The sequence below is a fragment of the Hyla sarda genome, chromosome 8 (genome assembly GCF_029499605.1).
Source record: "Hyla sarda isolate aHylSar1 chromosome 8, aHylSar1.hap1, whole genome shotgun sequence".
Lineage (NCBI taxonomy): Eukaryota > Metazoa > Chordata > Amphibia > Anura > Hylidae > Hyla > Hyla sarda.
In genome coordinates this window covers 184,281,181-184,307,614 of record NC_079196.1, presented here as the reverse complement: position 1 = coordinate 184,307,614, position 26,434 = coordinate 184,281,181, and the positions used below count along the sequence as shown (strand labels likewise).

The 26,434-nt window shown below is 42.8% G+C and overlaps 1 protein-coding gene across 4 annotated transcripts in view; it reads left to right on the top strand.

Moving 5' to 3' along the window:
• The window catches only part of LOC130283871 (uncharacterized), a 417,906-nt gene that overhangs the window by 379,106 nt on the left and 12,366 nt on the right, over positions 1 to 26,434 (top strand). For all 4 annotated transcript variants that reach the window (XM_056533499.1, XM_056533498.1, XM_056533496.1 and 1 more), the window contains 7 exons: positions 3,509 to 3,696; positions 6,647 to 6,741; positions 9,509 to 9,693; positions 20,990 to 21,192; positions 22,326 to 22,488; positions 25,078 to 25,187; positions 25,538 to 25,660. In XM_056533499.1, coding sequence (XP_056389474.1) covers positions 3,509 to 3,696; positions 6,647 to 6,741; positions 9,509 to 9,693; positions 20,990 to 21,192; positions 22,326 to 22,488; positions 25,078 to 25,187; positions 25,538 to 25,660 — 1,067 coding nt within the window. The remainder of the gene's footprint in view (positions 1 to 3,508; positions 3,697 to 6,646; positions 6,742 to 9,508; positions 9,694 to 20,989; positions 21,193 to 22,325; positions 22,489 to 25,077; positions 25,188 to 25,537; positions 25,661 to 26,434) is intronic.

The following is a 26,434-nucleotide window of genomic DNA, read 5'->3' as shown; positions in this document are numbered from 1 at the left end:
ACCTTCTAAATGTCACTCTGACTACTTTGAGGGGTGCTGCTTTTAACATAAGGGGGATTTATGGGGGTATCTAACATACAGGCCCCCTCAAATCCACTTCAGAATTGAACTGGGACCTAAAAAATCAGATTTTGAAATTTTCTTGAATATCTGGAAATTTGCTGCTAAACTTATGAGCCTTCTAACATTCTAAAAAATGGGAAAGAATGTTAAACAAATTATGGGAACATAAAGTAGACATATTGTAGATGTGAATTCATCATTAAAGGATATCTGTAGTGCTCTGAACTTTATCCCCTATCCGAAGAAAAGATAAGTTTTAGATCGTGTGGGGCTGCGGTAATGTACAGGAAAGGGGGCGTTTCGTCTCCGCATGACACGGCAGCTGGCACACCCCTATATGAATCCCAGAGCACTACAGATCTCCTTTAATTTGGTGTGGCATGACTATTTGTCGTGTCAAATCTAGAAAAATGCTAATTTTAAATTTTTTTCGCAAAATTTGGGAGTTTTTCACAAAAAATGCTGAATATATTGATTCATATTTACGACTAATGTAAAGAACAATATGTCTCGAAAAAACAATCCCAGAATCGCTTTAATAAGTAAAAGGGTTACAAAGTTTTTACCAAATAAGGGCTTACATGTCAGATTTTAAAAATTTGCCTTGGTCATTAAGGTCAAAACAGGCTAGGGAGTACAGGGGTTAAACAGACTAAAACATTTTAGTAAATAATTACATTTTCAGTGACTTGACAATGCTGGAGCATCTTTTCTTAGAACGTTGCATTGGGCCATTCCTCTGTTGTTTCTCTTGGAAATGTATAGATAAATTGACAACTAAACATATTATTTATCAATTAATCATGTCCCATAATTATCTGAAAGATTGTTGTGAACAAGTATTTGCCCAATTGAAATGTTTTAGATCATCCAACAAATTTCAATAAAAGATAAAACCAACACAAGAAAACACAAAATGCAGCATCTAAGTGATGATTCCATTTACTGAAGGCAAAGATGTATTGAAAACCTATATTACTCATGTGAAAAGTAACTGCCCCCTCTCTATAACACAAAACCAAGCTCACTGCCGTTGTGCCCCCTTGGCAAACGTACGTCAGGCACTTTTTTAGTTCCTTAACGGACATTCTTTTTGACGGAGCACAATAGGAGACAACAGGTCCCGCCAGATCCCATTTGCTATTATGGGGTCCGTCGGGCAGCGTTGTTTTTCGACGGGAGTAGCAGGAGAAAAAAAACTTTGCATGATGTATTTTTCCTCCCGCTATGCTCCCTGGCTGCCCCGATAGACGTCACACTGCCGTGTCCAAACGGTAGTGTGAAAGAAGCCAAAGGATGGTGCCTGGACTGACTATAGAGGGCAGCACCCACAAAGACAGAGAATATGAATATTCAGCATCTCAGCTGGGATGCTGGATATTTTTGTTCCTTGTTTTTGACCCCCTAAACCGAATAACTGGTTTTGACAATCTTGGCAGTGATAACTGGAATCAAAAGTTAATGATAACTTGAGATGAGTCTTTTACATCACTGCAGAAAACATTTGGCCTACTGTTTTTTTGCAGAACTTTTGGAAGTTGTATTAAGTATGGCTACATTAGAAGGTTTTAGAGCATGAACTGTCCATTTAAAGGGGTATTCTGGCCAAAGACATCTTATCCCCTATTCAAAGGTATGATGTTCTTATTGTAAAATGTAGTGTCAACTTTATATCACATGTAACAGGGCCCATGTCTTCCAAAAAGTTCTTGCAACTCTATAATGGATGTCATCTTTGCTCAGTGAGGTCTACAGTTCTTTAGTTGTTCCTCTGGGTTTTTTTGTAACCTCATGAATGAATCACTAGAACACTCTAGGTAAAATTTTAGTAGGCCAGCCACTCCTGGGAAGGTTTACCACTGTTCCATGTTTTCTACAGTAGGTAATGGCTCTCACTATGATTTGTCCTAGAGCTTTGGCATTAGAATTTTTACCCTTTCCAGACTGGTAGATTTCAATGACTTTGTGTTTCAACCTCTTGACACGTGGCATCATGTGCTGTTCCTTGAGACCTTCTAGATACTTTACATTGCCCGACAGCTTCTATTTAAGTAATGTTTAAATTCAATCCATTTGTCAGTTGAATTTGTGTAACCAGTTGATCTAAGAGGGCAATATGAATGGTGGGGGCATGGTGTGATGCCACAAGGGGGCATGGCATGATGGAGGGAGGGGTCCCAGTGGTGAGGTCCAAGCGGCAGGCCCCCTCGTGATCAGACATCTTATCCCCTATCCTTTGGATAGGGAATAAGATGTCTATGGCGGAAATACCCCATTAACCCATTAAATTAAGTTGGAGGTTTGACATATCCAGTGGGTCACACAGAGCACTAATAGTGAAAGAGTAAGTACAGGCCTCAAGCTAAAAGGGGTACTCCACCCATAGACATGGAGAGAGGATGACATGTCTGATCACAGGGGGGTCCGACCGATGGGGGACCCCCCCCCCCCCCCCCCCCCGCAATCTCCGGGCTGGCACTAAAGCCTTGTGCTTCCGTGATTGTGGTGTCACACCCCAACTCTCCATTCATGTCTAAGGGAGGGGGCGTGATGACTAGTACACAGCGGTCACGCCTCCTCCCATAGGCATGAATGCCGGGGGTGGTGGCTGTGGTCAGCAGAAGCCTTTTGAGCAGATATCTGGGGAAACATGCCATATACAAGTTATATAATGACCAGAAATAGTGCTACTTATTCCTCATGTGTACACATATGACAAATTATACTGAAAAGTTATCTGAAATGCCAGGTACGCTTTAACTTTAAATAAGTACGCTTTAAGTTGAGGTAAATATTTATGTCTGTTTATTTGGTATCTTGGTTATCTGGGGTTGGTTTGACTTCAAATGTTATGAATTATTACACTTCTACTGTAGTTAATTCTACTGTAGAAGAGATTATATTTTGATCTCTTAATATTAAGACATTTGTACAGCCTAACCTATGTAGCCTGTAAAATGTGAAGGGCCTTGTTTAAATGGGCACTGTCGCCAACTTTATTTTTTGATATGTTGTAGTACTTATGTACTACAACATATCTCTAATATACTTTTATTTTAATTTTTTTTCATTAAAAAGGTTTAATTTACATTTAAAAAACGGCTACTGAAAAAGGACTGATTTTGGAGTGGCAATCAGTCCTTTTTCAGTTAGGCTGCACTCGCTCCCTGCCTGTCAATCAGACAGGCGGGAGCGAACGCATTGGCTCCCCGGCCACTGGCTGGGAGGTCACTCCTCCCGCCGTTGTCCCTGCACGCCCGCTGCCGGACTCTGCAGTAACTGCAAGTGTAATGAGGGAACGGGGTATGCGGGGCGGGGGGGGGGAGGGAGAGGAGGGAACGGGCTAGTGCCGCAGCGGGGGTGGTGGTGGGAGCTACCCTTTAAGTGACAGTGTGCTCTTTTATAGCACAGGACCCATCATAATCATTATTCTTTTTCATTTTAGGGCCTCTTTCTACTTTAAAAGATGCCTATTACGATGCAACCTTAAAACCACTGGATGATGTTTGGAAGGAAAAGACGAACACGAGCCTACACCAAATCAATGCATATCTCCCAAGTATTGTCAAGGATGAATGGTTAATGGAGCCTATCAGACATATTTTACATGGCATAAAGACTAGTGTAGATTTGGTGGGTATAACAACAAGCCTGTAGTGAGCCACATAAAGCCTTTCCTTTAAGTTTTACCATTATTTAAATTAACTTTTGTGCTTTTCGATTTGGCACTCATGCCCATACTCCCTACTCATGGAGGCTCAATAAGTAGATTTTGTGCAAACCTCATTTCAGGGAATCTGTAGCTGCTGACATCACACAATACTTTGCCACCAACTGTTCTCCAGACTGTGATCCCGGTATGGTCTGGATGTCTCATAAAGCCATTATTTTGGGTAAACCTACATCTCTATTGCATTCAGTCTCAAATGTAAATGCATTTAAGCTCAGGAGAATAAACTTGCTCCATAAATTACAGCCCACCAACACCTCCCTCTTATCTACTACAGGCTATTTGACAGACTAGATCGCAACTTGATGCGGTCCTCTCTGATCGTACTAAATGAGCATTAATGTAGACTCAGGCTTCTTATAATAAACAGGCCACATCAATTATTAGCATCCATGTTGAGACGGAGGCAAAAGATTAATTTCATTCACAGGATTCAGGTCAAATCAGGGGTGTTGTCTTTTAATCCTTCACATATCTGCCACTCTTTCCTCTCTTTTCACGCAGCTTTTTGTAAAGAGTTGGTTCCTCCTACTTTGGATGCTTTAGACTTTCTGGTCACGGTCAATCTTCCTACCCTGACCCTGGCAAACAGTAATTCTCTTATCGCCTGGGAAACTGACAAGGACTTTTTCTCCCCTATAGAAATGTATACCTCTTTGCACTCCTCATATCACCTCCTTCTGTAATAAACTGCTCCTTAGCACTCCTATGTCCCCTGAATTCCTCCAAGCCTCTATTGTAGTAATCCCCAAGTGCAATAAAAACCATTTACTACCTTCTTACTATTGCCCAATCTCTCCTATTCACACTGCATATTTTCTTTGCAGAGTGCCATTAATAAATTACTGTGCAGCAGCTTCCCATTCTTTTGGTGGAATCTGCTCTGAAATGCATTCCTGTCTATTAAGACGGCATGTTTCCAAGCTTGTTTTGCTGGCATCCACTACAGATGTGGTGGAGAGTCAGTAGTGTGAATGGGTACTTTACTTCTCTTCTGGCCAGGCATCTGAACTCTTTGCAGGTCTTATCCATAAGGACCAGGTAGGTTTCATCCTGGCAAGGTTTTCATGGCCCTTTTGCGAATTCTTTATCAACCATCTACTTTACTCCAAAAGAGTACCTTGAGATGCCTTTCCCGGATTCTAAACCCATCATTGTTGAATGTGGGACTTGCTAGGGCTGCCCTATAATGAATTACCCTAAAAGAGTGTGGGGGGGGGGGGGGGGTCTAGTAGTTTGGTTAAGTCAAGCAGCCAGGGTTGCTCAGTTGTTATGTAATGCCCCATTGGCGTTTTCTTACTGGATTCTGCTAAAAAAAATTACCTCTTTGCCCCACATCCCGAATCCCTGATGTGGCTTTCTACCTCTGTCACCTCATATCTACTCCCATCTGATTTACTATCTCATTATTTACTTCTTTTGTGGCACTCAGTTCGATTTAATAAACAATTGCAATTTAGTCTCTCCGAATCCTCCTTTCTCTATCCCCTTTTCCTTAGGGCCTAAATCCTGTGGACTTTTCTTGATGGACTTCTCAGAACCTGTTGCCTTCAACTCACTAAGGATAGCTGGCAAGTCTCCCTTGTTGAGATGTTACGTAAGACCTATTATGTCCGTACCATCTCCACTCTATCTTCCCTACAGTTGTCATGTGGCCAGAAAAATAGGTCATATCTGGTGGTCTTGTTCATGGGTGGCCGCCTTTTGGAGGAAAATAGTTGCTTTAATTGTAAGGGTCACTGGTACTCAGTGTCCTGCATGCCTGTCAGTTCCTCTTCTTGGTGATATGCGGTTTGCTCTGTCCAAACTGACTCAATTCATATTGTTGGCAGCTCGCATTTGTGTTGCTCCAAATGGTGGTCACCTGTACTCTCTTTTCCAATGGTTCAAATCAATATTATAATGGTCTTCGAGAAACTATCAGCTGCTTGGGATGACTCCATCAAATTTTTTCAAAAGGTTTGGCAACCTTGACTATCCTTCTCCCATTAGCACAATGTGTCATATTATTTGTCACTGTGATTGCCTGTCTTTCTTTTTTTTTTTCTCCTCTTTGTTTTTCAATGCTAAATCATTTACCTATTTAAAGTGATCATATTTTACATGTCTGACCCCTCTTAGCACTGAGACCCCACCAATCTTAACATTCGACATGTCTGTGCAAGTCAAAAGTTAATATAAATCACAGTAACCCACTGTTTCCCCATTCTCTGTACCTCTATCAATACAACCCTTATTTAAACTGAATGCAGCCTGGCATTCAGCTGATTCATGTGGATCTGTCTTCAAAAGACCCCTAGCTGTTATCAATGGGTGAGACTGCTGCTGGATATACACTGGGCTGCTACAGAGGCCATGGAACATTACATGCTAGTTTATCAGATTAATGCCCATCCATGCATAGACACTCACTCTTTCATTGTCCCTCTCGTCTGACTAGTAAATAGTCATTTATAGGGGGTTATAAGAAATATAGAACAGTTACCATTAAACGCTGACCTACATGTTCTGTATCAGTAGCCCGCTGATTTTCGTTTGCCACATTACCAGGCACACTGTGCATAGCACATCTACAAGTGCAATGTGATATGCATTAGGATTATATTCAGATAGCATGTCTGGACAATGTATTTGGCTACACTGCTTGTGGATGATGAGTGAACCAGTCCCCCCATCCCCCCCAGCCCATTGTCCAACAATCTGTTGACAATATTCACTTATTCTCTAATTGTTCTGGGCAAAAACAATATGTGTTAATTCTACTTATATTTTGTTTAATTGAGAAATAATGGTTGATTAGTACAATTAAATGTATTTCCATATAATCCATGAAATGTTTGTATTTTAATTTAGGGCATCCATCAGATTCTGAAGTGGACAGAGAACAAGCTTTCCAGGGCAGTAAGTCGGATTCGGAAACCTCTGACAGGACTGTTCCATTATTCCAGGTACGACTATTAGAGCCTTTCTGGACTATTTTAAGAAGTGTAACTATTCTAGTCCATAGTATTTGGTCTTAATTTATTGCAAATACCTAAACTTTTCTTGGCATGTGTTTTATATGGGTCTGCAGTCAACACAGTGTAAGGGTTCTTTGCAAGTAGACTATGATTATGATCATATACAATGCATGCATAATATAGAGACAAACTAAGCAGTTGCTATGGATAATCTCTTCTGCCCACAACATGGGTGGTTTCACCTTTTAGGCTTTAGGGCAGTGGCAAAGTAGATAAACTCACAGCACTTTTTAAAGTGTTAATGTTGTTTAAAAACCTTTTGAAATGTCCTAGAGACATGGGTGCTGATAACTTAAAGGGGTACTCTGCCCCTAGACATCTTATTCCCTATCCGTCATGCCCCCACACGGAGGGCAAGAAACCTATATTTTATCCTATGTTGGACAACTGTTTGGGTTCCTATGACCCCCCCCCCCCCCCCACACACACACACACTCATGTAGACGGTTGTAGGACGGTAACAGTACCCCCACAAATGAGAAATTTTGGCCAAATTTTTTCCCACACGCAACATTTTTGTCAAGCATAACCTAAATCCAGGGCCTCCAAGCTTCAATCAAATCTCTTATTACATGGCAGGTAAGGGACTTAAAGGGTAAGGATTCCCCCATGCTCCACAGGCAACAATTGGCACAAAGTTCATAATTTGAGGTGGGTAGCACGACACCATCCTGTTCTGGGTTGACAGATCTGAATTAACCAGCACCAGAATCCCATCTTAAATAAGAGTAAGGCTGGGTTCACACCACGTTTTCTTAAATACGGTTCCCGTATACGGTTTGGAGGAGGGGGCGGGGCTTAATCGCGGCGCCCGCACTCAGCCGTATTCGGGAACCGTATTTAATGCAAGTCTATGAGCCGACCGGAGTGAACCGCAGCCTCCGGTCGGCTTCGTTTTTGGCCGTATGCGGTTTCCCGACCGCAGGCCTGCGGTCGGGAAACCGCATACGGCCGAAAACTAAGCCGACCGGAGGCTGCGGTTCACTCCGGTCGGCTCATAGACTTGCATTAAATACGGTTCCCAAATACGGCTGAGTGCGGGCGCCGCGATTAAGCCCTGCCCCCCCTCCTCCAAACCGTATACGGGAACCGTATTTAAGAAAACGTGGTGTGAACCCAGCCTAATACAGAATAATTGTACAGATGCATTCAGATCTATGACTAGATAACATTGCCATGTGACAGTCATTGATCTCTGCCTTGATAAGTCACTTTATTCATGTAATTGAAGTTATACGGAATTATTTTCTTTCTCTTCTTCCCTTTTATTTGATTTCTAAACAGTTTCTGTTTTCATAGAATGCCTTTTGTTTTTCTACCTTAATCTCTTTCTACTGAACATTGCAAAGGCCACTGTCTAGACCAGTGTTTCCCAACAAGGGTGCCTCCAGCTGTTGCAAAACTACAACTTTTAGCATGCCTGGACAGCCTAGCTGGGGTTGTAGTTTTGCAACAGCTAGAGGCACCCTGGTTGGGAAACACTGGTCTAGATACGTGTCTGAATTCTAATTAATACCTCTCATTGTTCAGATTTAAGTTCCATCTTATGAATAGCTACACCTCTCTAACACAGGGTCCATAAGTATTCATTAAAGGGGTTATCCATGAGAAGAAAAACAAAGCTAATTTCTTCTAAATACAGCACCACCCATGTCCGTAAGTTGTGTGTGGTATTACAACTTGGCTCCATTCACTTCAATGGAACGGAGCTGCAATACCACATACAACCTTTGGACAGGTATGGTGCTGTTTTTAGAAGAAGTCAGTCTTTCTAATCCTGGATAACCTCTATAAAGCATACCGGTCATAGCACAAAAATAATGCTTATATATGTTACTCACTAGGTTATGCAGATGCTTTACACGTCTTTCTTATATGTCTAGCTTCTGTATATGGCTCACAAATCCCTCTGTTCTGCTGCTCACTCACTGACATCCACTGCTCAGGAAGGTGTCTGTTTAAGGCAAGCACTGAGCCTGCCCTCACACAACATGCATTCACTTCCTCCCGGAGTCCGCTGTGCTGTGTGTCTACATCCAATCACTGCAGGCTGCTCTGTAACTCCTTCCTCTCTGTTTTCATGCTGTGGCCTGATAGATAGGACAGGAGTGAGCAAAGACGAGTGCTAGTCCTGCCTTCACTTCCTGCACTGTGTCCCTGCATGTGCTTCAGCTGGGACAAAGCTAATGCTGCAGCTGGACAGGATTATGTTGTGGATGTAATAGGGACACATAGTGGTCTGTTTTATAAGTCATGATTTGAATAAAAAGGAGAAATTTTCTTATGAACTATATTAGAAAGGTTAATGTTTTGCCAAGATGTATAGCATATAGAAAGTTTATGATTTTGACAGTATCCATTTAAGTATGACCAAAAAAATTCTCCCATTGTAAATGTATCATAGGCTTTCTCTTGAACTTGCATACCCTTTATAAACAATTGTTTTAGTAACAAGAAACGTACGCATTTGAATGTGCTGCCAGGATCTTAGTTATAAACACTGCATCAGTCATAAATATACATTGATGGTCTTTCCAAAAATAGAGGAAAATACTTCCACGTACTAGTGGGCTGACCAATTTTTTGGCATTCACGTGTGTCACACAATCCAAGGTTAATGTTTACAAGTGTTTGGAAATGACGGCATTGGTAACTACTAACAAACTAGTCAATTGTCTATGTGTTGCACTTACAGTAACTGCTCTGTCACACTGAGTTTCCCTGTGCTACCAATGGACTACCACCTTACAGACCTGGCAAATATCACTCACTACATCATTGAGGAGAAGCTGATGAAACCACTACGAGAGCTCTACAGCGTGAATCCTGTAGCAGAGTATTACCGATTTAAACGAAGAATGATGGAAAGCCCATTCGAGTGTAGGTGGCAAATAGTTCCTTGGTGCAGTTCCATATAAAGCTGCAATGTGTCTAAACATTATGTGCAATAAACATATGCAAAAAATCACATTAAGAAACAGACATGTTGGCAAAAATCTCTGTGTAGGAGAACATGATGGTACAATCTTTGGAAGTACAAGAAATTCTTCACACAGATATGTTGCCCTATCCATGCCCAACAAATTGAAGGGGGCATAGAATTGTGTTATGTAGGCTGGTCAAACCTGATCCAAAATTCATCATAAGGTGGCCATAGAATCAATGACAATCGTTTTAGATCTGATCGTAATCGATTGTCAATGATATTGGTTATGATGACTAAGGCACTTAACTAATTAGATCCAAATGTTAGAAAAGTTCAACTGGATGGAATATTGGACATTTTATTGGTTATCTGGTTAAGTGCTATGATCCCCCAAAACTGTATGAAGCACTGTAGATGAATACTTACAATAGTGCAAGAAGCATTCCTAATGTTTTTGCTATCATTCAATATATGTCAATACAAAAAAAAAAAAAAAATCAGCATGGAATTTACTGCCTAGTTTTGGTGCTGATTTAAATGTTGTTTTTCATTGGACTTTTTGGTGTATTTTTTCAATTTCCCATTGATATCAATGTGAGCTTTCAGGTGAAACCGCTCTGAAAATTGACGTAATTTTTTTAATTCATCGCTGTTTATAGAAACCTTGAACATTCCCCATAGAAGTTAATGGTAGAGGTAATCCACACATTTTTGGTGTGGTCATTGTCAGTGTGAACATGGCGCTCTACTAAAGTCTTATTTATTAGTACACACATTTTTGTGACACATTTTACTTATTTAGAAAAGTGCCGTTTTACTTGATATGATCCTCAGATGGTATTGTTGAGAATAGATCTGATTATCACAAATACAAATTTCTAGTAGCAGGGCTGAATGTGCGATTTATTGCTACATGGCTGTTTTGTTCATGGATCAAGATATTTAGAGATGAATGAAATCTGATGAAACTGAATTCTATACGAATTTCAGGAAAAATTTGATTTGCAACAAATGCGAATATCGCCGCGATTCTATTGCACAAATCACTTCATAAAACTCCATTTAGTGCGGTCCAGGCTCCAGGGCATCCAAAATGGCGGATCCACATGTGAGGACATGGGGCAAGGAATCCTGGGAAGGCGGAAACAAGGCTAGGCAGGATGACCCTGACTATCAGCAGCCAGTCACCCCTGTCACAGCCCTATATAATCGGCAGTCATATTGCGGCCAGTCACTTCATCCTTACACTGCATAGAAATAGATAGGGACAGACAGCGCTGTGTGTTACCCAGAAAAACTTTTCCAGCAGCGATTTACCTCCTAGTCAAGTCAGCGTTCTGTTGGACAGAGAGCAGTTTGTATGTCACAGAAAGGCATTCTTACTGCAGTGATCCACCTCCCAGTCACTGTCTACAGGGATCTATTATAGAGAGGATCAGAGAACAGTGTGTAGCACAGAAGAACAGGAGCGATTCAGCTCAAGCACAAATTCTGCCTAGAAGCACTTATAGGGACAGGAATGAGATTGAGAAAGTGCAATTTTGGCTGTAGTACACATTGACTGTGTGCGGCAGCACTGGTGTCTGGCACAAAAACTTTTTTAATTGTACCGTAGTGCATTTTTCTGCCCTCATAAATGAATGCCACTTAAGTACACCTAAGTGTTGTACCATTTTGTTCCTGATAAAGTCTTAAGGGCCTAAATACTGTGAAAGGACAGCCAAAAGTACTCACCAGCTGGTGTTGTACACAAAAACTTTTTTAAGCATACTGTAGCTCATTTTTCTGCCCTCATAAGTGCATACCACATAAGTACATTTAAGTGTTGTACCATTTTGTTCCTGATAAAGTCTTAAGGGCCTAGTTACCCTAAAAGGCCAGCCAAAAGTACACACCTGCTGCTGTACTATACAAATCCTGTTTTAAGGGTAGTGAAGCGTATTGTACTCCCCTCATATATGCACTAAGTGCCAGGACATGCACAGAGGAGTGTCAGAGGCCTAAATTCATCAGGCGCAGGCAGATGTCCCAGCTGACTAGGGGCAAGTGGTCAGGAGTTGCAGTGAGAGGCCTGATCTCCCGATATCAACTAGCGGTCTTGTCTCGACCAGCAACCCATCTGCCAGGGGTCGTATCTCGACCAGCAACCCATCTGCCGTCATTGATTAGTTAACATGGTCATCCACTTAATCACAAATGACATCTGATACCTCCAGTCAACAGTCGGTGGGTTCCTCAAACACAACCCTCAGTTGGCATGGCCCAAGAGCAGTCACTGTCCTCCCATTGCCTCTGTCCTATGCTGTTCCCTCCCCTACAGAAGTATCTTATGCTGTGGGTTCAGCTCCACTATTCAGTGAGGATGATCTAATAGAGGACAGTCAGCAGCTACTGGCCAGCCAAGAAATGGAGGAGACATCCGCTGCTTCCTCTTATAGGCGGGAAAGTAGTTGATGAGGAGATGAGGAGAGTGACATGGGAGGTGGTGTTGCCAGCATTCAGGGTTCTGAAGAAGACACTGTTGAGGAACCTGAGGAGGACATCAGTGACATGCAGACACTTGTTAATGATCATGAAGCCGATCGCAATTGGGAGCCGAGTGCACAAGGGGCTTCATCATCAACAGGAGAAGAGAGTTGCAGGTTGCCCGTGAGGCAGCAGCTGAGCCAGCAAGGTGGTAGCATGGTTGGCAGTCAGCATGGTGGCAGAAGTGGAAATTCTGGACCCAAACGTGCCCGGGGGAGACCACCTGCTTCGCTGTAGCCTACCTTCCTGGGAGGTAGTGGAACAAGGGTTCCTGGAGACGGCGGCAGTAGCAGTCAATTAGTGCGGACTGTTGGTGGGAAAATCAGCTACTCGGCGGTGTGGCAGTTTTTCATTAAGCATCCGGAAGAGGTTAACATAGCCACATGCAAGATGTGTCGGCAGAAGGTGAAGGGTGGCCAGGGTCCCAATGTTGGCACCACGGCCCTGCGTCAACATATGCTGCGCCACCATAAAGCAGCCTGGGACAATCATGGCTCTGATGTGGTGGTCCAGCCTGCTGCATCACCCAGTGGCACGCCACTCCCTCTTTCAGCCAGCCAAGGCTCTACCACCTCAGCCGAAGGGAGCAGTGTGTCATACCCTCCTTCTGTCACTCCAGATGCTCCTGCTCCTCCTACTTTTAGTTAGTCATTCCACTTGCAATCCATCAGCGAAGCCATGTCCAAGAGACAACAGTATGCGCCCACTCATCCAATGGCACAGAAGCTGAATGTGCTCCTGTCCAAGTTGCTGGTGCTGCAGTCCCTGCCATTTCAAGTGGTAGACTCTGCACCTTTCAGAGAACTGATGGCTTGTGTCGAGCCGAGGTGGAGAGTCCCGTCATTTATTTGCGAAGAAGACAGTACCAGCCCTGCACAATTCTGTGGAAGAGAAGGTGTGCCAGTCCTTGAGCATGTCGGTGTGTACCAAAGTGCACAGCAGTGTCAATGTCTGGAACTGTAACTATGGTCAGGGACAATACATTTCCTTTATGGCCCACTGGGTGAATGTGGTTCCTGCACAGACACAACACCAACTTGTACAGGTCATGCCGCTTCCTCCTCCACGCTCTCAGGCCATTGGACCTGTGACAGTGTGCGGCACGTCAGTGTCACGCTGTTCTTCCCATGGTTTGCCTTGGCGAATGGAGTCACACAGGGGAGGAACTGCTAAAAGTTATTTGTAAAGAAATCTAAACATGGCTTACTCCACGAAAACTGGAAATGGGAACCATGGTGACTGACAATGGGAAGAACATCTTGTCTGCGATGTGACAAGGTAGGCTGAGCCATGCACCCTGCTTGTCACACGTGTTTATTCAGGTTGTCAAGCGGTTCCTGAAGTGTTCCCCCCATTTGCAAGACATCCTAAGAATGGGAAGGAAACTTTGCATGCACTTCAGTCACTCGTAAACCGCAAAGCACACCCTCCCTGAGCTGCAGCATCAGAACGGTATCCCCCAACATAGTCTGATTTGCAACATTGCCACACATTGGAATTCCACTCTCCATATGTTGGACCGACTATACAAACAGAGAAAAGCCATCACCAATTTCTTGATGACCCAAGCAGATGGGGTACTCCCCTGTGTAACTTCAATGTCAACCAGTGGCAGCTCATACGTGACACCTGCCGTTTGCTCAGGCCCTTTGAGGAAGCCACATTATAAGTCAGTCGCCAAGATTACGGGGTGAACGTCATTCCACTGCTTCATTTCCTGCAACACGTGCTGGAACAATGGCTGGTCAGGGCACTGGAGACATGACGCCTACATCTCACGGGCACATGAGCTCTGTGGGGGCTGAACTAGAGGAGGAGAAGGAGGGGGAGGGGCACAGTGGAGCACAGTTTAGGTTTCGCAAAATGGGCGGTTTTTATAGTCATCTGACAGGAGAGGAGGAGCAGTCAGAGGAGCTAGAGGGATAGGAGGAAGGCGAGACAGAGGACCCAGACACACCATGGCAGCATGCAGTGGAGATGGAGGTATGGAGTCCCTCCGAGTCACATGCACAAATGGCACAATGCATACTCACTTGCTTGTGGCGTAGTGACAGCCGAATTGTCACCATTCTACAGCGGGATGACTTCTGGCACAAAATGGGGGCCTTTTTTTACACCCATTGAGAGAGAGGACAAACTGACCTACTACAGAGACATCCTACGTAGTCAGTTGGCCGATACCTATCTGCGCCATCGTCCATCCTCTCGCAGGTCTGACTCGGGGGGCCCTCTGCGCTCACCTTCCACTCCCATGGTTTCTGGGAGGGGTGGGGTGGCAGGAGTACCATTGAGTACCTTATGCTGATGAGTACCTTTCTTCACCTGCATAGTGAAGCAATTCATCAGCAGCAGGTAGACCTGGAGCAGGACCTGAACCAGCAGGTGGTGGCATTCCTTGACATGCCCATGCCAACACACCTTGAAGATCCGCTGGACTTCTTGGCAGCCAAACTTGATTTGTGCCCACAACTAGCAGAGTTTGCCCTGGAAAAGCTGTCCTGCCCGGCCAGTTGTGTGCCATCAGAGGGTGTTTAGCTGGCGGGGACCATAGTTACCCCAAGGAGAACTCATCTGTCCACGAAAAAGGTTGAGAGACTGACCTTTGGGAAGATGAATCAGCCAAGATTTCCACCCACCAATGCCTGATGCATCAGAGTAGATTGACCATGGTGCCACACCAACACTTCACAAATATGGATAGTACAAAACAGATTTAAGGCGCTGCCCCCAGTTACAAACATTCCTCCGCATCAGACCTTTTTTCACCCACCTTCGTCACCGGGTACTGGTATTGCCACCCACCGCACCACTCTGTCACTGGGTCACTTTCTGGACTCCTGATGCTGCTTCCCACATCTCCAGGCTGTGCCATTTAGCCACTATATGGTCTCCTCATGCTGCCGCCACCTCCACGCTGTGTCATTCAGCCACTATATGTTCCCCTCATGCTGCTGCCAACTCCAGGCTGTGCCATTCAGCCACTATATGTTCTCCTCATGCTGCCACCAACTCCAGGCTGTGCCATTCAGCCACTATATGTTCTCTTCATGCTTCCACCATCTCCAGGCTGTGTCATTCAGCCACTATATGTTCTTTTCTTGCTGCCGCAAACTAGATGGTCTACTCTCGCTGACGAAACTCCAGGCTGTGTCATTCAGCCACTATATGTTCTCCTCATGCTGCCACCAACTCCAGGCTGTGCCATGCAGCCACTATATGGTCTCCTCATGCTGCCACCACCTCCAGGCTGTGTCATTCAGCCACTATATGGTCTCCTCATGCTGCCGTAAACCCCAGGCTGTGTGATTCAGCCCCTATATGGTCTCCTTATGCTTCTGCCACCAACTCCAGGCTGTGCCATTCAGCCACTATATGGTATCCTCATGCTGCCGCCACCTCCACGCTGTATCATTCAGCCACTATATGGTCTCCTCATGCTGCCGTGAACTCCAGGCTGTGTGATTCAGCCACTATATGGTCTCCTTATGCTTCTGCCACCTGCAGGCTGTGTCATTCAGCCACTATATGGTCTCCTCTTGCTGCCGCAAACTCTAGGCTGTGACATTCAGCCACTATATGTTCTCCTTATGCTGCCACAAACTCCAGGCTGTGTGATTCAGCCACTATATGGTCTCCTCATGCTTCTGCCACCTCCAGGCTGTGCCATTCAGCCACTATAAGGTCTCCTCTTGCTGCCGCAAACTCCAGGCTGTGCCATTCAGCCACTATATGATTTACTCATGCTGCCACCAACCCCAGGCTGTGCCATTCAGCCACTATATGTTCTCCTCATGCTTCCACCATCTCCAGGCTGTGTCATTCAGTCACTAAATGGTCTCCTCTCGCTGCCGAAACTCCAGGCTGTGTCATTCAGCGACTATATGTTCTCCTCTTGCTGCCGCAAACTTCAGGCTGTGTCATTCAGCCACTATATGTTCTCCACATGCTGCCGCCAACTCCAGGCTGTGCCATGCAGCCACTATATGGTCTCTTCATGCTGCCGCCACCTCCAGGCTGTGTCATTCCGCCACTATATGTTCTTTTATTGCTGCCGCAAACTCCAGGCTGTGTCATTCAGCCACTATAGGTTCTCCTCATGCTGCCACCAACTCCTGGCTGTGCCATTCAGCCACTATATGGTCTCCTCATGCTGCCGCCACCTCCATGCCGTATCATTCAGCCACTATATGGTCTCCTCATGCTGCCGCAAACTCCAGGCTGTGTCATTCAGCCACTATATGGTCTCCTCTTGCTGCCAGCAAACTCTAGGCTGTGTGATTCAGCCACTATATGGTCTCCTTATGCTTCTACTACCTCCAGGCTGTGTCATTCAGCCACTATATGGTCTCCTCTTGCTGCCAGCAAACTCTAGGCTGTGTGATTCAGCCACTATATGGTCTCCTTATGCTTCTACTACCTCCAGGCTGTGTCATTCAGCCACTATATGGTCTCCTCTTGCTGCTGCAAACTCTAGGCTGTGTCATTCAGCCACTATATGTTCTCCTTATGCTGCCGCAAACTCCAGGCTGTGTGATTCAGCCACTATATGGTCTCTTTATGCTTCTGCCACCTCCAGGCTGTGTCAATCAGCCACTATATGGTCTCCTCTTGCTGCCGCAAACTCCAGGCTGTGCCATTCAGCCACTATATGATTTACTCATGCTGCTGGACCTGGCACATTACCTAAAAAACAATATGGAAGCACTAGCTACCATAAATCTTCAATTTACATTAGAAAAGTCATCTTTTAACCCCTTAAGGACTGAGCGATTTCACGTTTTTGCATTTTCGCTTTTTACTCATTGCCTTTAAAAAATCCTAACCCTTTCAATTTTACACCTAAAAATCTGTATTATGGCTTATTTTGTGCCACCAATTGTACTTTACAGTGACACTAGTCATTTTATCGAAAAATCCCCGGAAAAACGGGAAAAAAATCATTGTATGACAAACTTGAAGAAAAAATGCCATTTTGTAAATTTTGGGGGCTTCCATTTCTACGCAGTACATTTTTCGGTAAAAGTGACACCTTATCTTTATTCTGTAGGTCCATACGGTTAAAATGATACCCTACTTGTATAGGTGTGATTGTGCATTACTTCAGAAAAAAATCATAAATACATGCAGGAAAATTTATACGTTTAAAATTGTCATTTTCTGAGCCCTATCATTTTTTATTTTTCTGCGTTCAGGGGGCTATAAGGACTCATTTTTTGCGGCGTGATCTGAAGTTTTTAGCGGTTCCTTTTTTGTTCTGATCAGACTTTTTGATCACTTTTTATCTCCGGGTAGCTGATCGGGGCCTCACGAAGCATTTAGTTTCACTTTTGATGCGGTGCTCAGCTTTGAGCGCCGCATCGGAAGGGTTAATAGCGCGTGGCCGAACGATCGCGGCCGCGCGCTATTAGCTGCGGGTCCCGGCTGTGAATAGGCGCCGGAACCATCCCGCTATGACGCGGGGTCCCGCCGGGACCCCGCGTTATAGACAGGGACCGCACTTAGGACGTTTATGAACGTCCATTTGCGGGAAGGGGTTAATCTTAGGGATTGTGAAGCCCTATCGTCTCCTCATGCTGCCGCCAGCTCCAGGCTGTGTCATTCTGCCACTATATGGTTTACTCATGCTGCTGGGCCCCGGGACATTACCTAAAAAAAATTCTGCTAGCACTACCTACCATATATCTTCAATTTAAATATGAAAATTCATCTTTTAATCTTAGGGATTGTCAGGCCCTATGGTCTCCTTATGCTGCCGCCAACTCCATGCTGTGTCATTCAGCCACTATATGGTTTAGTCATGCTACTTGGCCTGGGACATTACCTAAAAAAAATTTATGGTAGCACTGACTACCATCAATCTTCAATTTAAATTTGAAAATTCATCTTTTAATCTTAGGGATTGTGAAACCCTATTGTCTCTCCTGCTGCTGCCGCCATCTCCAGGCTGTGTCATTCAGCCACTATATGGTCTCCTTGTGCTGCCGCTAATTCCAGGCTATGTCATTCTGACAGATTATGGTCTCTTTATGTTGCTGCCACCTCTAGGCTCTGTCATTGTGCCGCCATATAACTCCTTGTTAAATTGGGTTTTGTGGTCATACAGTATTTGTTCAAAGTAAAGGCTGGGACATTAAACTTGGGAATCTAATATAAATCTTAAATTTAAAAAAATCGATGTAATCTTTTCAAGACTGAGGCCCTATGGTCGTTTGCGTCATTTTACCTCTGGAATCATCACAAGAATCCAATGAAACAGCTTGGAGCGATGACAATGAACCATAGATGATTAAATGAAACATTCGCACTTTTACAGTCAGGGGGGCGCTGAGAGGCAGGGGCTGGAAAAGGTGGTAAAAAAGTGTTCTACACCCCTATTGAGCCTCTCTGCAGACCAGAAATAGCCTTTTTTTTAAGCAATTTTCTGCGAATAAATTCGGACCGAACCAAATTTTTTCGGAAAATTCGTTGAATTGTCCGAATCAAAATTCTCTGAAATTTGCTCATCTCTAAAGTCAATACATGAGCTGTGTCTGGTTACGTATTGTACAATTCATGGCATATTATTTGTCGTTTTACAAAGGCAAATTCAGCTCTACTACATCAGAACTATCACCCCCACGCCTCCGTCGCGATCCTCTTCCTGGTTGCCGGTGGTCGACGAGTCCTGACTCGGCCGGTGATAGGCTGAGCGGCAGTGTGAGAACGCTTCAAGACACACAATTCTTCACTACACCGGCACCTGCTGCCGGGGTCGAAAACGTCACACTGCCACTCAGCCTATCGCCAGCCGAGTCGGAACTTTGCTGCGGCCGGTGATTGGCTGAGTGCAGTATGATTCGCCGACCACCGGCAACCAGAAAGAGGATCGCGGCGGAGGCCGGAGCCGGTTACCAGAGGCACTGGGGGAGCGAAGGAAGGTATGTACCTGTTTATTTTTTTACTGCTGGCAGTATGGATGATAATTTTCCTATTCCCGAGTTCTCCTTTAAGGAGAGCCAATGGGCAAACCTAACCTATAAAACTGACTTCGGTCAGAACTTTCCTATAAGTGGCATCCATCATAGGTGTGTACTTCAAAAGTATATATCTTGAGGAATCACCCCCAATGCATAATTTGGATGGACATTGTGATAAGGCATTGCCCCTTGACTTTTTCAACTGCATATGAAAGTTATACAACAATAAATTAAGCATATAGAAACTATAAATAAAGAACTACTGTACGTTACATAGTTACATAGTTAGTACGGTCGAAAAAAGACATATGTCCATCAAGTTCGACCAGGGAATTAAGGGGTAGGGGTGTGGCGGGATATTGGGGAAGGGATGGGATTTTATATTTCTTCATAAGCATTAATGTTATTTTGTTCCAGGAATGTATCTAATGTACGTTATTGGCTTCAGACTGTCATGACCGACGCGGTGGACAGGGAGAGTGAGCCCTAAGCTGTCCCTAGAAACACTCTCCCTGCCTACTTGCCCATCTGCCCTAAATGGCGGATCGACAATTACGGTGCCAGCCTCTTCCTGTGCTAAAGTGCATAGGGCATAAAGGTACACAAATAATACTGTACATAGTCGGGGACAGATCAAAAACATAATGGGAAAACAACCAAACAAACAGATAAACCAGACAGTATATAAATATAAAACAGGGCAGGATATTGCATACTAATATGCAGTTCAGAAATCAAAATCAAGATAAACAGCAGATATGAATAAATGAACAAGACTAGATATGAAAACAGTATACAGCAGAAACAAGGAGAGGCAGGGGATGAACACATGAACTGAATGTAAAACACTAAACAGGTCAGAAATCATAGGACACTGTTCACAGTGGACACAGAACACTAAAACAAGACACCCCACTCCAAACATTGAGGGACATAAATACTAAAGCCAAATATATTTCTGGCCAGCGGGCACACTCCTCCGTGTGATCAGGAAACTGGCCTAGAAGAAAACAGAAATATAATACACTGAACACTAGACTGAGAACCGGATGAGTCTGATTAGACTCCAGAGAAAACATCAAAAGCCAAACTCCAAATATGGAGAAATACAGGTCAGGATACAAAAAAGGAACAATACAAAACCAAACTCCATGAAATGGAGCAATACGGTTCAGGACTCTAAACAGGAATACTAAATACAGCGCACAGGTACAAGTTAACTCACAGTTCGGACACAGACTAAAATAACAAGGTTAAAGCAGAGCGAACATACATAATCCTAAAAACCAACAAATGTACTTAAAACTAAGCATACTAAAATCTATCATAAGCAGATATAATAACCATGGTTAAAACTCAGATATAAACAGATAGACTAAAACAGTCATAGAGTAAGAACTAATCACCAGCTCAGAGTAGCAACAGAGCTCAGATTTTTAAGCCACACCCAAGCTGTAATAGGCTGACAGCATTAACTCTTCCAACCAAAGGAAGAATTAACATAGAAAACAGTACATACACATCCTAGTGTCTGAACAGACACCAAACAAAAAAACAGCATTATACAGACTCCTTGAAGAGGTATCAACATGTGTTCTAGAAGTAAGTTTTGATATTTACTGAATATTATAAGGCATATATATATAGCCAAAGCAATGGTCAGAATGTAACAGTCTCTACTGAATATCTGTATGACCATTAAAAAGTAAATTGTGATCAGTTTGTTATCTTTATGTAATATTATACTACCTGTCTCTTTTGTCTCTAGATCACGCCATCTTGATTGGAAACAAGCACATTGTGACCTTTGATGGAAACATTGTTGACTTGTCTTCAAAATGTAGCCTCCTATTGGCTAAGGATTTCCTGTACAATACATTTACCATAGTACTAAACCAAGGTACTGGTGGGCAGAGATCATTACACATAGAAATGAATCAGGTCGCCATTGACATTTTTCCTGGACTAAAGGTAAAACTATAAGTCTCCATTCAGAGATAAGGTTTAACAGTACAAATGCTGTCCCCTCAAAATAACATAACATACAGCCATTAATGTCTAAACCTTGGCAACAAAAGTTAGTACACTTCAAAGTGGGCCAAAAGAGTCAATATTTTGTGTGACCACCATTATTTTCCAGCACTGCCTTTAACCTCTTGGAGATGGAGTTCACCAGAGTTTCACAGGTTGTCACTGGAGTCCTCTTCCACTCCTCCATGATGACATCACCAAGGTGATGGATGCTAAAGACCTTGTACTCCCACAATTTCCCTCTGAAGAAGCCCAATGGATACTCAATAGGGTTTAGGGCTGGAGACATGTTTGACCAGTCCATCACCTTTACCCTCAGCTTCTTTAGCAAGGCAGTGGTGGTCTTGGGGTGTGTTTGAGGTTATTATGTTGGAATATTGCCCTTTGGCCCAGTCTCTGAAGGCAGGGGATCATTCTCTGCTTCAGTATGTCACAGTACATGTTGGCATTCATGGTTCCCTCAAGAAACTGTAGCTCCCCAGTGCCAGTCGCACTCATGCAACCCGAGACCTTGACACTCCCATCACCATGCTTGACTGTAGGATATAGAGATAGGCTTCACAAAACCAAACAACAGGATTATATCAGCGAAATGCATTGCATTCTGTGTAATAAATCCTCCATTCACTGCCCTGGTTGTGTCCTGTGGTCCGGTCAGCACTGATATAATCCTGCTGTTTGGTTTTGTGAAGCCTATCTCTATATGCTACAATTTGGAGGCTGGAAGCTGCAGACGGGACCTAGATTGTATTCTTACTACACGCACATCATTATTGTGTATAATGGTACACAACCATCTAGGGTAAGCGGCATTTGGTCTATGATCATTCTTACCCTCCGTTTGGTGATACACTATGGATCGCTTTTCTTTCTTGCTTTAGATGCTTTACAGTAGGCATTTTACATTAAAGCAAAGTGTCATTTTTTCAGTGTTGTCACATGAAAGGATATATTTACAAAAACATAAGGGATGCACTCACTTATGCGAGATACTGTATGTATAGATGTATATGTATATATGCAAATTTAGCATTTTATGTTCTTGCAAATGTTGGTCTTAATAATTGTTGTAGATAGAAGAGAACTGCCAGAGCCTTGATCTTCCTACATTCAAGAATGGAATATCAATAAAGAAACATGTTAACAAAATTGAGGTGTCAAATCAAGATGGAATAACTGTACAATGTCACAATCACTACGATGTCTGCAGTATCACCCTGGAAGGATGGCACCATGGTATGAGTCAGACATGGCAAACTGAAATATCTAAGGACTGTTTTTTTGTTGTTAAATTTTCATATATATATGTAATGTGAATATGCTCATAAATTCATGGGTTTGTAGTCAGACAACTAGTATAGTATGTGTAATCTTTATTGGCACAAAAAAAATAAAATACATTGGTATAAAAAAAAACACAACAAACCCGTACATAAAACAAGTATAGTATAATTATGAAACCCTGGCATGATTTTGGCCTTAAAGTGGCAATATTGTCACATATTCTGGACCAGAATCTGTTGATCATATTCTTAAGTAGTATTAAATATTAGATCTTAACCCCTTAACGACCACGGATGTAAATGAACATCCTGGTGCAGCGGTACTTAGCGCACCAGGACGTACTTGTACGTCCTGTGTATGACCGCGAACATCAGAGCAGTGCTTGCGTCATACACGGTAGGTATGCTACCAGCAGCCGGGGGCCCTCCAAAATGTGCAAAATTGTGGTTTTCATATACATTTCCTCCCTAAAATTAATTTTTTGGGTTTGCCGTACATTTTATGGTAAAATGAGAGGTTTCATTACAAAGAACAATTGGTCATGCAAAAAACAAGCCCTTATATGGGTCTGTAGATGGAAATCTAAAAGAGTTATGGATTTTAGAAGGCGAAAATTTTAGAAAAACGAAAGTGCAAAAAAAAAAATTTGCCTGGTCCTTAAAGTGCAACTAGACTTTTACTTTTGAACAAACATCTGATGTGTCAGTAGCTTGGATCAGTAGCGGGTCCAAACCCACAATGTACAGGCGCAGTAAAAAGTTTATCTCCTATATACAGATTTGGACAAAATACAGGGTGGGCCATTTATATGCATACACCTTAATAAAATGGGAATGGTTGGTGATATTATCTTCCTGTTTGTGGCATATTAGTATATGTGAGGGGGGAAACTTTTCAAGATGGGTGGTGACCATGATGGCCATTTGGAAGTCGGACATTTTGAATCCAACTTTTGTTTTTTCAATAGGAAGAGGGTCATGTGACACGTCACACTTATTGGGAATTTCACAAAAAAAAATGATGTGCTTGGTTTTAATGTAACTTTATTCTTTCATTAGTTATTTACAAGTTTCTGACCACTTATAAAATGTGTTCAATATGCTGCCCATTGTGTTGGATTGTCAATGCAACCCTCTTCTCCCACTCTTCACACTGATAGCAACATTGCAGGAGAAATGCTAGCACAGGCTTCCCGTACCCGTAGTTTCAGGTACTGCACATCTCGTATCTTCACAGCATAGACAATTGCCTTCAGATGACCCCAAAGATAAAAGTCTAAGGGGGTCAGACCGGGAGACCTTGGGGGCCATTCAACTTGCCCACGAGGACCAATCCACTTTCCAGGAAACTGTTCATCTAGGAATGCTCGGACCTGACACCCATAATGTGGTGGTCACCATCTTGCTGGAAAAACTCAGGGAACGTGCCAGCTTCAGTGCATAAAGAGGGAAACACATCATCATGTAGCAATTTCGCATATCCAGTGGCCTTGAGGTTTCCATTGATGAAGAATGGCCCCACTATCTTTGTACCCCATGTACCACACCAACATCAATTTTTGTGTTCCAACAGTCTTGGAGGGATCTATCCAATGTGGGTTAGTGTCAGACCAATAGCGGTGGTTTTGTTTGTTAACTTCACCATTCACATAAAAGTTTACCTCATCACTGAACAAAATCTTCTGCGTAAACTGAGGGTCCTGTTCCAATTTTTGTTTTGCCCATTCTGCAGCACCTGAAACTACGGATACTGGAAGCCAGTGCTAGCATTTCTCCTGCGGTGTTGCTATCAGTGTGTGAAGAGTGGGAGAAGAGGGTTGCATTGACAATCCAACACAATGGGCAGCACATTGAACACATTTTATAAGTGGTCAGAAACTTGTAAATAACTCATGAAAGAATAAAGTTACATTAAAACTAAGCACCTCATTGTTTTTCTTGTGAAATTCCCAATAAGTGTGATGTGTCACATGACCCTCTTTCTATTGAAAAAACTAAAGTTGGATTCAAAATTGCCGACTTCAAAATGGCCGCCATGGTCACCACCAATCTTGAAAAGTTTCCCCCCTCACATATACAAATTTTTCATAAACAGGAAGTTAATATCGCCAATCATTCCCATTTTATTAAGGTGTATCCATATAAATGGCCCACCCTGTAGTTGGTATCCTTCCGCTAAGGACAGGGGGAAAAAAAGAAAGAAAAAAAAAACTATCTTCCCTGAAATAACTTGAGACTGACAACAATAATAAGAAATAAATTTACTAAAGACCTGAAAGCCCTTTTTCTCAGAAGACGCTACTGTAGTTTTCAGTTACACAACCCCCTGTCTGTGATCAAGGGCATAGTATGTATCGCCCTCTTGTATCAGATAGCCCCACAAGCTAAATGAAGTGCTGAGGCAAACCTTAAATCTTTAAAACAATAAAAAAGAAAGGAGATATTAATATTTTTATTCAGTCCTTTTCTTTAGAAATATCAATCTGGTAACTAGTTTCTTAATGTGGGGTAAGATGTGGCCTGATTTTTTATGTAATTCTAGGAGTTTCTGCTGGACTTTTTGGCACCAATGACAATGAAGCTGGAAATGATCTGCTTCTTCCAGACCACACTCGTGCAAACAGCACACACGACTTTTCACTAAAATGGCAGGTAGTTATCTGTTCTGCATTCATTTTTATTTGAAAACACTGATGTTAAGTATTTATTAGTGGTATTAGAAGTTTTTGTTTGATGGGATATTATATATACCCCCCTCCCCCAATACATATACTTATCCTCACCTTCAGATACCAACTTTAGACCAAAAGTATTTTTTGTAACCAAAAAACATTATATAGGATTAAGACAAAGTGACCAATGTTTGTCTTCTATCTTTGACGTCAATGGTTCTTAATTCTCTATTGAACTATTAGTAGTTATTAGTGATATCGGTAATAACACCTTTCCATTATTTAAACCTTACACAAAGTGAATTTCTGGTTCTTTTACTCTTTACCTAGGTTGACAGTCAGTGTAGTTCTGGAAGAAAGAAGGTGAAGGCCTGTACTACAGCTCCCCATCATAAGCTATGTAAAGCTTTATTCCAAGGAGGCCAGTCTGTGCTCAGGAACTGCTTTAAAGTGGTAAGATTTGTGAAAAACATTTTCTTTTTCATATATACAGAACAACTTATCAGTGCTTTATACATGTACAAATGTATATGTTAAATAATGTGCACATAGGCAAAAACTGCTCTAAAACACCTCAAAATCGGCATTACATTTTCAACTGCTACATCTGTATTATCAACTCCACATAATAAAAAATGTATGTGGATGAAGGGCACTTACTCCTGTACAAGGCTCAAGGAGAACCAAAGGGCATGCAAGGTCTTTCTGACAATATTTACACTGGGAATTAGGTATTTTCTATTTTTTATGACTTTGAATAAATAGCATATTGACTGGTGAGAAAAGCGATAAAGAGTAAAGAGTCCATGAAATGACAGTAAATCAGTGTTGCATTAAGTAAATGAGTAACAAAGATACTGTGATTAGATTAGGTTGAGGAAAAGGGATTCTGAGAAACAGGAGGCAGAGAAGTGTCAGGCCAATGTTCAGAAGGGTTTAGTCAATGAGCAGGTGAGGAGGCAGGACCGGTGGTGATTCTACAGGTGATTCTACGGTGAGATACAGTTGAGGTCATAAGTATACATATATTTAGACTGAAGTCATATTTCTGCCCTTCACAGATTCCATGTCAACAAACTGTAGTGTTATCAAGTCATTCTGGGAATCTACTTTGTACACGATACAATCTATTTTTCGAACAAATGTTTCCAAAAAGATCATGTAATTTATAATTCACTATATCAAAATTCCAGTGGGCAGAAGTTAAGATACATCTGGAATGTTACT